Consider the following 12,160-nt stretch of genomic DNA (forward strand, 5'->3'; position numbering starts at 1 on the left):
TGTTTTGCCTCACACAAACCATGAGCTGTAACCAAAGTTTGTTTTTGGCCTATTGCTTGTAGGTGACAAACCATGAGCCCAGGTTTTCACATAATGCTAAGCCAAACCATGGTTTGGATCCTGGTAGCATAGCAGGCTGCTGGGGATGGGGTGGGTGGGAGAGAGCAAGCACTGCACCAGCATGCTCGCTCATTAATGCCTTGTGTTACATACAGACGAGGCCACAGAAATATCTCTGGCTGCCCCACTCAGTGATGGGCGGTTTACAATATGAAAACACAATAATACAAAACATAGTAACAAACTATAACTCCTCCCCTCACTTGTCATCACTAGCTGTAAATTGCTGGATATAAACAATTATTATGCAGGGATTTTGTTTAGGCATTGTGAGGGTTTGATTAGCTGCTTGTGCGTGAAAACGTGCTCCCTCAGAGTTTGTGCGCCCCCACAAACCTCCGTGTGTGACGGAGCTCCTCAGACATGTCTGCTCTAGTCACTAGTAGAGTCCGACAGTGGCTGTCTGCGGAAGCGTTTCCAACAAAGAAGTTCCTTAACGGAAACGCGTCTCCTGGACTCACGGCGTGACAGTTTCCTGCGAGGTATGGGTCTCCCTATGGGAGACTCCGATACCTCTCCACTGTTCTCGCTGGAAGCCTCCCTGAGCCCTCCCTCCTGCTCGCATTCCCTCAGAGACCCACTCCTCCCCCTGCTGGTCCCTGCTTCAGCAGTTGAGTCTCTTTCATCCTGCCTGAGTCCCTCCACCACCTGATGCTCTGATGGCAGTTCCCTGACATCCACCTCCCCTCCAGGGCCCCCCTCACCCCCTCCCAATTCCTCCCCCCTGGGAGGTGAAGGGCTAAAACCCCGAAACGAATCTTCCTCATCTTCTGACGTCTCGAACAATTCTCTCCATCGATCGTCGTCCTGGCCAGCTGAATCCTCCTCCTCTTCAGAATCTGGGAACCCCTCCAACTCCTCTTCCTCGTCGGTGGTGGCAAAGTATTCCCTTCGGAACCTCGCTACAGGCTGAGGTTTACGTGGGAACCTCTGATGAAAAGTCTCTATTAAAACCTCGTCATTGATATCCTCTGCCCTAACCCAGGTGTTTTCCGACTCCGGTTCCCCTTCCCACATTACCAAATACTCTACTTGATCTCCCTTCCACCTGGAATCGAGGATCTCCGCTACATGGTAGCTGTGTTCCTTCTCCTCCATTGCTGGTCCCCTAGTGACCCTCCCCTCACTGTCTCCTCTATACGGTGACAGCAACGACCTGTGAAAAACTGGGTGCAGCTTCATGTGGTTCGGTAACCGGAGCCTGAAAGCCACTGGATTGACCTGCTGTATGACTTCAAACGGACCCAGCCTTTTGGGTCTTAATTTCTTACAACCTCCTTTGAATGGCAACCCTTGGGTTGACAGCCACACCTGGTCCCCCACCCTGATGCTTTCACCTTCCCTTCTGTTTTTGTCTGCTTGCCTCTTATATTCCTCCTTAGCCCTGTTTAAGTTGAGTTGGAGCTGGCGATGGATCGCTTCCATTTCTTCCACGAACTGTTCTGCAGCTGGAACGCTCCAGTTCTCCCCCTCCCCCCCTGGGAAGGCTCTGGGATGGCACCCGTGATTAGCCAAAAAGGGGCTCATCCCCGTGGACACGTTCTCTGCATTGTTGTAGGCAAATTCTGCCAACGCCAGCTTCTCCACCCAATCATTCTCTCTGTCATTAACATAACACCTCAAATATTGTTGGAGAACCCCATTTGCTCTTTCCGCCTGCCCGTTGGTTTCAGGATGACGGGCCGTCGAGAAATTAACCTCTACATGCAGTAAGCTCATGAGCTTCCTCCAGAACCTGGAAGTAAATTGTTTCCCTCGGTCTGAAACCACCCTCAAGGGGGCGCCATGCAACCTAAACACATTCTCTACAAACAATTTGGCGGTTTCTTCTGCTGTAACCGCATGTGAGCAGGCTATGAAGTGGGCCATTTTAGTTAACAGGTCTACTACAACCATGATGGCTGTTTTCCCTCTAGACCTTGGCAGATCAGTCATGAAATCTATTGCCACTGCTTCCCACGGTCTCTCAGGTGTGGGCAGTGGTTCTAATAAACCAGCCGGCGCCTGCCTCTCCCCCTTGGCTCTTTGGCATTGTTCACACCCTCTCACATACTCCCGCACATCTTCCCTGACCTTGGGCCACCAAAATTCCCTGGTAACCAGCCACATGGTTTTGTGTTGCCCAAAGTGCCCTGCTGTGGGGCTATCGTGCAGCTGCTTGAGTACTTTCTCCCTCAATACCCCTTCAGGTATATATAACGCTCCCTTATAATACAATGCCCCATTTCTCTCCTCAAAACCACCGGGTTTGTCTTCCTCCCCTCTGAGATCCCTGAGTTTCCCCTGGGCGTATGCATCCTGCACCGTACCCTCTACCAATTCCCTTTGCCCCACCAAAGTCGCCCCACACACCCAGCGGTCCTCTGGAATGATATGGGTTTCTTCGGGTGCTCCCTCCCCCTCCAAATATTCAGGCTTGCGTGAGAGAGCGTCCGCCCTAACATTCTCTGGGCCTGGCACATAACAAATCTCAAAGTTAAATTTGGAGAACTCTTGGGCCCATCTCAACTGCCTTTGGTTGAGCACTCGCGCCGTTCTCCAGTACTCTAGATTTTTATGGTCCGTGCACACTTGCACTTTATGTTGTGCACCAACTAGCAGATGCCTCCATCTCCGGAACGCCTCATGAATAGCAAGCAGTTCTCGGTCGTACACCGTGTAGTTCCTCTCGGATTTGTTCAGCTTCCGCGAGAAGAAGGCACACGGACGCCACTCCGACTCCTCCTTCCCCGGCTGCAGAAGAAGCACCGCCCCTATGGCTCTGTCAGATGCGTCTGTTTCAACCCTTAGCTTCTTTCGTAAATCCACATGCAGAAGTTGTTCTTCAGAGGCGAAGGCCCTTTTCAGTTCCTCAAACGCTCGCCCCGCCTCCGCCGTCCATACAAACTTCTTCTTACTGCTGAGACAGTCAGTGATGGGCGCCGTCAGATGGGCGAAGTTGCGGATGAACTTACGATAAAAGTTTCCAAACCCTAGGAACCTCTGCACATCCTTCTTGGTTTTGGGTGTTTTCCATTCCAGCACTGCCTGTACCTTGCCGGGATCCATGGCCAATCCCTTGTCTGACAGGCGGTACCCCAGGAATTCCACCTCCTTGGTATGGAACCGACACTTCTCCAGTTTGACCCACAGCCTGTTGGCTTGCAGTCTGCTCAACACTTCTCTGACGTCTCTCACATGTTGCTCCTCATTCTCAGAATACACCAACACATCATCTAGAAAGGCAACGCAATTCTTGTAGAGCAAAGGGCCCAGCACGTGGTTCATAAAAGATTGAAAACACGCGGAACCTGCTTGTAATCCAAATGGCATAACGAGGTATTCAAACGCCCCCAAAGGGGTAAACATGGTGGTTTTCCATTCATCCCCTTTCCTTATGCATATCAGGTTGTACGCCCCCCTTAGATCCAGCTTTGTGAAAATCTTTCCCTTCCTCACCATGGTCAAAATATCATCAATTCTGGGCATAGGGAACGCCACCGGTTCAGTCACTGCATTCAGCCGCCTAAAATCACATACAAGTCTCGGCTTGTCTGCATTTTTTTTGTCCACAAAGAACACTGGGCTCCCCCCTGCTGCTTTGGACTCTCTGATGAAGCCTCTCTTCAGGTTCTTGTCAATGAACCCTCGCAACTCCTGCATTTCCCTGTCTGACATGGCATACAACTTGCCCACGGGAAGCTGTGCTCCAGGGAGTAAATTGATCTGACAATCAAAGGGTCTATGAGGTGGTAGTTGGTCAGCTTCCTTCTCGCTGAACACGTCGCTGAGATCTGCATACTGTGGTGGTACCTTCACCTTCCCCATTACTTCAGTCCCTGCTAGGGTGGCTTGGGCCCCTACTGAACCCTTCTCCCCTTTGCAGTGTTCTAGGCAATGTGCTGAACCAAAGGACACCACTCTTTGATGCCAGCCAACCAGCGGATCATGTAGAGCTAGCCAGCTCATTCCCAAAATAATGGGAGCGCCTCCCAGGGTGGCCACATTAAACGCTATCAGTTCTGTGTGCCTTGCCACCCTCATTATCATTGGGACAGTCTGCAAGCGGACTCCTCCTCCCAACAACTCCCTGCCATCAATCGTGGTCACCTGCAGGGGGTTGCTTAAAGGGATGGTCTGTATCTGGTGTTCAGCAGCAAACTCCTTGCTCATAAAATTGCAGGAGCTGCCTGAGTCCAATAGCGCCTTTATTTTTAGGGGGTGCCCATTCTGCAGCTCTAGCGACACTTCAATCACTAGAGCAGGTCGAGGAGCTTCTGGCACGGGCACTTTCACTGCTCTTTGGCCTGGCTGCAGTGCCCCAATTGTGGCAACCAGGCGTTGGCTTTTACCTGCTCCGCTCCCCCTTCTTCTCCCCCCTCAACAGCTCCCACCATCCCTTGCCATTCCTTCCTCTGGGGGCAGACTCTGGCAAAGTGGCCTGGCTGTTGGCAGAGATAGCATTTCCGGGGGCCCTTTCCCTCCTTCTTAGCTCCCTCGCTGGTTTTTGAAAATGCGCGCGCGCGCGCTGTTCCGATTTCCATCGGCTCTGCCGGCGGGAAAGCTGGCTCAGGAATGTCTGGAATGCGGAACTCCTTCCAACGTTCCCCTCTCCCTTCCCGCCTCTCCAAGGCTCTTGCCTCCTGCCGCGCTCCTATGGTCAGCGCAGATTTGGTCAGCTGATCCATAGACTCCGCCCTGGGGCTCCGTGCCAGCTCGTCTTTCACCCCCGAAGAAAGACCTTCTTCAAATAGCATTTGAACGGGTGCCGCCGATAAATCCCAACTCAGTCTGTGAATCAGCATGGTAAACTCAGTCCAATATTCACGGACAGATCGACTCCCCTGCTTACAAGCCATTAGCTGTCTGCGCACCACCCCTTCCTCAATATCGCTGGAAAACATGATATCCATTGCACGAAAGAACTTCATTGTGTCCTTTAGTATGTCATTGTGCGTTGCCATTAGGGGTCGCACCCAGTCTCTAGCCCCTTTCTCAAGATGCCCAATTACAAAAGCAACTCGCGATTCCTCATCAGGGAACTCATCGAACTGCACATTAAGGGCATATTGCATCTCTGTCCTAAAAGCATGGTAGTCCTTGGGGTCCCCCCCAAATTTCTGCACCAATCCTGGTACCTTTCTGGGGAATTGAGTGGCTCTCCCCTTCTTGTCTGCATCCTGAGCCCTTCTCTCCTCCAGCCTCGCCGTCTGCAGGGCCAGTTGAACCTCCAACGCTCGGTATCTATCTTCCAAGCTTGGACCAGCTCCAGCCCCTGCTCCTCCGGTTCCGGTTGGTTCGCTCATGATGCCTTCTCTTGCACAGGCAGCGTACAAAGACTGTCGGACTGCTGTGAGGGTTTGATTAGCTGCTTGTGCGTGAAAACGTGCTCCCTCAGAGTTTGTGCGCCCCCACAAACCTCCGTGTGTGACGGAGCTCCTCAGACATGTCTGCTCTAGTCACTAGTAGAGTCCGACAGTGGCTGTCTGCGGAAGCGTTTCCAACAAAGAAGTTCCTTAACGGAAACGCGTCTCCTGGACTCACGGCGTGACAGTTTCCTGCGAGGTATGGGTCTCCCTATGGGAGACTCCGATACCTCTCCACTGTTCTCGCTGGAAGCCTCCCTGAGCCCTCCCTCCTGCTCGCATTCCCTCAGAGACCCACTCCTCCCCCTGCTGGTCCCTGCTTCAGCAGTTGAGTCTCTTTCATCCTGCCTGAGTCCCTCCACCACCTGATGCTCTGATGGCAGTTCCCTGACAGGCATAGATGTACATAGTGATTGATTTTGAAACATAAGGCATAATGCTTCAACAGTAAACATGAACCAAAGAATGCCAAAATTCAAGAGGAGTTTTGCATACCTTAAGAACTTCCAGGTAATTGTTTCAAAGTGTGGCCTGAAGGCACATGAGACAGCCACCTTGCTGAAGGCGAGCAGGTCAGTGCCTGGAAGGGGAACCACCTGGAAACCACATGCATATCGCCTTGGATTGCATGATTGAAGAAATGTGGAAAATGTAAGAAAACAAATACTGTAAATAAAAGGCCTGGTTTAGGGTTGACACTAAATCATGGTTTGTTTAGCTTGACTGTGGTTCATCAGAACCGGACTCACTAGGCTCGCTAACTGGAGGATCATAAATGATGGTTTGAAGCTGGCTTGTCAATCTCTGCTTATACGGTAGCTTTTTGTTATATCAAAATCTGATACTCTTTTTTTTTTAAATAAAAAAAACCTCCTAGTTGAGTTTCAGCACTACCCACCTGTCTACAGAGACACGATGTAAAAGCAGTTCAAAAACAAAACTGCTCATGCGGCTAAAAGGCTGCCTTGTGACTTCTATGTTTCTGTCCCTTGTCACTGCCTGGCAACAGGCTCCTTTCCTTGCTCACCCCTTCCCTGACAAGGTCTTCCTCTCCAGCCCAGCTGCCTAGAGCTCCAGCAGCGTTGCAAGAGGGAAACTGTCAAAGAGACAATGTGCTGTTTTACCCATTATCTCACAAGGGATATGTTAAATGCTCTGCCAACAGTTATACAGATGCAGTCACAGAGTTTGACCTAAAGGCCTCCGTCAGCCATTCTCACTTGCTTCTGCTGACACCTGTTTGTTCTGCTGCTTGCTCACCAGTTAAGTTTTTGCAATGAAAACGACAAGCTTTGGGAAAACAGAAAGGCAGTTCCCTTCTTGACCTATTTGTATGGCTCCAAGAGGAATTCAACTGACTGCCACTAAAAGCACAAAAGCTGGACTAGATAGACCTTGGTCTGATCCCACAAGGCAATTCTTATTAAGGAGTGATCAAACAATTATTGTAGTTGGACTGTTTATATATTCTCATGCTTTTTCAGGTAATAAACATGGATGGAACCATGAGAAAAACTCTCATAGAAGATAAACTTCCACATATATTTGGATTTACTTTGCTGGGTGACTACATCTACTGGACAGACTGGCAGAGGCGGAGCATTGAAAGAGTTCACAAAATAAGGGCAAGTAGGGACATAATCATCGATCAGTTGCCAGACCTGATGGGCCTTAAAGCGGCAAGTGTCACTAAAGCTGTTGGTAAGTGAAGACAACGTACAGTTGATTTGTGCTGGGTTCCATAATAATAACTTTTGCAGTAAAAGCAATAGTCAGTTTGTTAATGTGTTAAGTAGGAAGACAAACTTGCATTGGTCGAATCCTGTGAGTTCCTTGTCTGATAGAAAAGGGGATCTTGGGGAAGTCTCCTCTTTGTCCCAAGAGCTGTCAGATTTATGAGAATCATGCCTAACCCATCCCCTGCAGTGAGTTTGGGGATGAAGTGAGGGAGTGAGTACGCTTCTGGTCCCCATCAGTTTTGAGCCCATTGCAGGGGCTTTTACTTGGATGATGCAAAGCAAGTGGCAGGTATGTTCATCACCCAAATATGTTTCCTTGGCTGCCCAACAGCTTTCACTTGTGTGCTATTTCCAGGCTGCCAGGGATTTTCTTGGTGGCAAAGGGGAAAATGCATGCATTATCATACCATTGGACCATGGCAGATCGAGGGCCTGGGAAGAGAGAACTGCTGATTAATTTTTGCTCCCTATATAATTTTTTGTGGCTGATATCAGGAGTTTCGAGCATTGATAGGCTCCCTTCAACCCTGCTCAACCCCACTTTTCAAATCTTATTTCCATCCTCTCTACTAGCAAGTTATGCATAGATGATTGTGAAGGGAAGGAAGCTTCCTGCCCAGTCCATGACCAAAAAGATTATGTGGGCTGATCTTGGGGAAGTTCAATAAATCCCCCCACACTTTTCTATGTTTATATTTATGATGCAAAATGAGTAATTTGTCGTGCATCATTGCAAATGAGAAACAAGTGTGCTTTTTAGAGATGCACTGGATAGGCCACAAAGCATACCCACTTGTAATACCTTCCCATTTTAGGCTTAGTGGCAAAAGGCACACATCATTAGCAGCAGATTCTATTATGCTCTCTTGACCTATTTTTATGTCTAGAGAGGCTTTCAGTTTAATTATGATGTCTGAAAAGAGCGACCATTTGTTACCCTTCATGTCTGCAGATAGAAGGATCTATATTGCTCCTATGTGAAAGCCTGCCTCCTGTCTTTACTTATTAACTGAGTTCATGTTTCACCCTATTCTTGTACTTGTGAAGCTAGCATTTCCCCCCTTACTGGAGTCACTCTGCAGCTTCTTTATTCACTTCGTTATCCCCTCCACAAAGCCTAAGCCAAGCACTTACCCAGCTTCCTATGTTGACATTTCCTTACAGGTCAGGGGTGGGGAACTGGATTTGGCCACTGGGCTGGATCCAGAGCTGGCCTGCCCTCCATTTTTGACAGGTTGGCAGAGTATGCTTTGGAGTCGTATTTGCTGGCTGTAGGAAAGACAGTTTCCAAGCCTGGCCTTGTGATAATGCAACTTAACACTCTTGTCTCCAGGGTGTTCAGGATTTTCCAGTTGACCTGGAATCTGTTGCACTTCAAAAAAGTGGATCAGTTTTGGTGTATGTAACTCAGCAATAATAATAATTTTGATACTAAATATAACAGTGGGCTGCTGGTGAAGGTGTATGAGGGATCTATTTTGCCAAAGTAGTAAAAGACCTTTAGTGGTGAGGGCTACATGGAAACTGGAGCATATTTCCCATCTGTATTGGAAGCTGAAATTGGTCAAACATAGAATTGTAGAGTTGGAGGGGACCAGGAATATTTTGCCCACAACCCTGAGTCTCATGCTCTTCCAACTGAGCTATCCTAGGAATGATGTGGGACATTTCACTGACCTTTCTGTACACAGTCAAATGTTTGCATCATGTCAGGGTAGACAGGAACGTCAATTCAGAATAACATAGTAAGGATTTATTATGGAGGGGGGGGGGTATTTTCATAGCCAGAAGTGCTACACATATATGGCTTTGGTAATCCATACATCAACCCTGTAATGTAGGTTGGTACTGTTCCAATGTTGTGAGTGGAGGCTTGCCTAAGGCCACCTAGTTATTTCATGGTTTCATGACTGAGGTGAACATTTCAACTAGTTCTCTAATAGGAACGAATAAACAAGTGGGGAACGATCCTTTAAGCAGCTTTCTTCAGACAGACTCCTCCTAAGAAGACAGGTCCATTGAGTTGACATAGAGTCTGTTTTGAGGTCATTTTGGGCACATGAGGCAGTTTTCAACTAACTGGGCTAGTGCAAGTATTTGCACCAGCCCGGGAGGATTTCATCCTTCAACTCCCCCCCATGTCATGCCCATATCTGCTTTAGAGGGTTTGGGGACACTCCCCAAGAATAGATTTAGGGGGCACATGGGGTAGAGGATGGGGAGAACATTCTGTTGCACAAGGAGAAACTTTTGAGCTTTCCTCCCATCTCCTTCTTCCCTTCCCTCCCTCCCCAATGTCTATAGCCATGGGGTACATGACATTCTATCTTAGCCAAGTTTTCTTCTTCAAAGAACTGTTTTCCTTTCCAGGTACAAATCCATGTGCCGAGAACAATGGAGGCTGCAGCCACCTGTGTTTCTTCACCCCTCAGGAGTGCAGATGTGCCTGTCCCATTGGACTGGAGCTGCTGAGTGACATGAAGACCTGCATCATTCCAGAAGCCTTTCTTGTTTTCACCAGCAGAGCAGCCATTCATAGGATTTCTCTTGAAACAAACAATAACGACGTAGCCATTCCTCTTACTGGTGTCAAGGAAGCTTCTGCGCTAGACTTTGATGTGTCTGACAACAGAATCTACTGGACAGATATTAGTTTGAAGGTACTCATGGCATCTGAATATAACAGATCGTTTTGTATGCACCTAGTTTCAGTACACTTCCTCCACAACAGTAGTCTGATAATAAATGAATTTGTCCTGTAGGTCTTACAAAATGTAACACTTGGGTGAATGTAATGAAAAGCAATAAAAAAAAATTAAGGGCTCTAGCGTGAGCTTAATAAATCTGTTTGATGTATATGTGGAAATCAGGAAGTGTAAATAGTTTGTAAATTGTGTTACAAGAACATGCATATGAACATAAATATTGTTCCGATAATGTCTCTAAAATAGTTGTGGGGTTGTTGTTTTTTTGCTTTGGTGCCATGAATTTTTTTTTAATACATATTTTTCTTTTCACTAATAACTTTAGTAAGTGAGATATTACTTAATTTAATTTGTGTTCCTGAATGCTTGTAATATTTCAACAAAATTGTTTTGTAGACAATAAGCCGAGCTTTCATGAATGGAAGTGCAATTGAGCATGTGATTGAGTTTGGCTTGGATTACCCTGAAGGAATGGCTGTAGACTGGATGGGGAAGAACCTTTATTGGGCAGATACTGGGACCAATAGAATTGAAGTGGCGCGGTTGGATGGGCTGTACCGACAAGTTCTGGTGTGGAAGGATTTGGACAACCCAAGGTCTTTAGCTCTTGATCCATCTAAAGGGTAAGGAAGCTTTATCCTCCCCCCACCCCCAGCATAGTAACAGTAATAGGCAATGCTATACTATACATGTTGAGGTTAGGGGCCAAAGCTAATACACATGTCTTGTCAATTCAAATAGTTTGTTATAATATGGCAACTATTGGGTTGTGGTTCCTGTCTGACTATTTGGAGTCTTTCAGACAAGCTGGTATTATCAAGGAGTTGGAAATTGCTTGTTGAAGATGTCCCTAAGATTATGAAATGGTCTTAAAAACATTATCCTTAATTTTTTTTTCTTGGCTTGTGAAGATGTTGTCCATCTGCCTTCCAGTTAAGTGTCTCACTGATATCTTAAGTTTCATCCCATGATGACTATACTTTCCCTCGATGGTTGGAAGCAGTATGCTTCTGAAAACCAGTTGGTGGAATCATTGGGGAGAGTGCTGTGATGTTTAGGTTCTGCTTGTCAGCTTCTCATGGGTATCTGGTTGGCGGCTGTGAAAACAGGATGCTGGAGTAGATGGGCCACTGGCCTGTTCCATCAGACTCTTCTTAGGTTCTCATGTTCCTGTTTTTTTCTTTAGGCTTAAAGACTTTTTTAAAATGAAAGGGAGAATTTTCCATTCCAACAGGATGCACAAAATGGTTTTGACAGCTACACAGCCCCTGACCAACCATAGACTTCTCCCACAACCTCCCATCTTCCTGCTCCAGAATAATCCCAGAGAGAATAATTTATGAAAAGAGTACCAATACTAAATGTAGTGTTGGTTTTCTTATGCAGACTGCTTTAACAGTTCTTCATGGAAGTAAAAAGCAGGTTACAAAATGTTATCATATCATAAATAAACAGAAATTTCTGAGAAATTTGCTTTTAAGTTATGAAGGAAGATCTAAAGAATCGCAAGGAAAATCAATTTGGTTGGGTTGGGTTGACTTCTACTTATATAGTCACAAGAATGCTGGTCCTTTATGGCTCTAGACTTAAGGGTGTAAAATACACAAGGGGTCATCCAGTTGCTTCCAAACTCTTGAGTTCTCTAGAAATCAAAAGGTTGAATGCTCCTACACAAATGTTGGTTCTGTAAAACGTCGTTGGGATTATTGTGATAACCAGTGTCTATACTGAATGCTATTTCGTATACTCAAGCTGATAGGAATCTTCAAATTTCTGAAATACTCATTGAAACAGAATATGTATTGTCTAAGTGTTCAGCATAGTTCAGTTACTATTGTTAATCATTAGTTAATAAGCACCTAAAATCAGTTATTACAAAACTCACAATACATTGTGTTGTTTTCTTTTTAAATGTCTGGAAGTAAACAAAGGTCTAGGTACATTGTCTTGATATGGCTTAAGCAGCTAATTATTGTTTGTTCTGATTTTTAATTGCAGGTACATGTATTGGACAGAGTGGGGTGGCAAACCAAAGATTGTTCGGGCATACATGGATGGTACAAACAGCATCACTCTTGTGGATAAAGTGGGCCGTGCCAACGATCTCACTATTGATTATGAAGATCAAAGACTCTATTGGACTGACCTCGACACAAGCATGATCGAATCATCAAATATGCTCGGTAGTATGCCTCTATTTGGAAAATATCAGATGTGATGTACAGAAAACTTTCTATATAAATTAGGTGGC

The 12,160-nt window shown here is 46.6% G+C and overlaps 1 protein-coding gene across 2 annotated transcripts in view; it reads left to right on the top strand.

The window, feature by feature from the left end:
• LRP5 (LDL receptor related protein 5) overlaps positions 1-12,160 on the top strand; it is a 123,959-nt gene that overhangs the window by 87,185 nt on the left and 24,614 nt on the right. For both annotated transcript variants that reach the window (XM_081197523.1, XM_081197524.1), the window contains exons 8-11: positions 6,950-7,166; positions 9,575-9,864; positions 10,306-10,532; positions 11,908-12,092. In XM_081197523.1, coding sequence (XP_081053649.1) covers positions 6,950-7,166; positions 9,575-9,864; positions 10,306-10,532; positions 11,908-12,092 — 919 coding nt within the window. The remainder of the gene's footprint in view (positions 1-6,949; positions 7,167-9,574; positions 9,865-10,305; positions 10,533-11,907; positions 12,093-12,160) is intronic.

This window comes from Podarcis bocagei, assembly GCF_964188305.1.
Source record: "Podarcis bocagei genome assembly, chromosome: 1".
In the NCBI taxonomy this organism is placed as follows: Eukaryota; Metazoa; Chordata; class Lepidosauria; order Squamata; family Lacertidae; genus Podarcis; species Podarcis bocagei.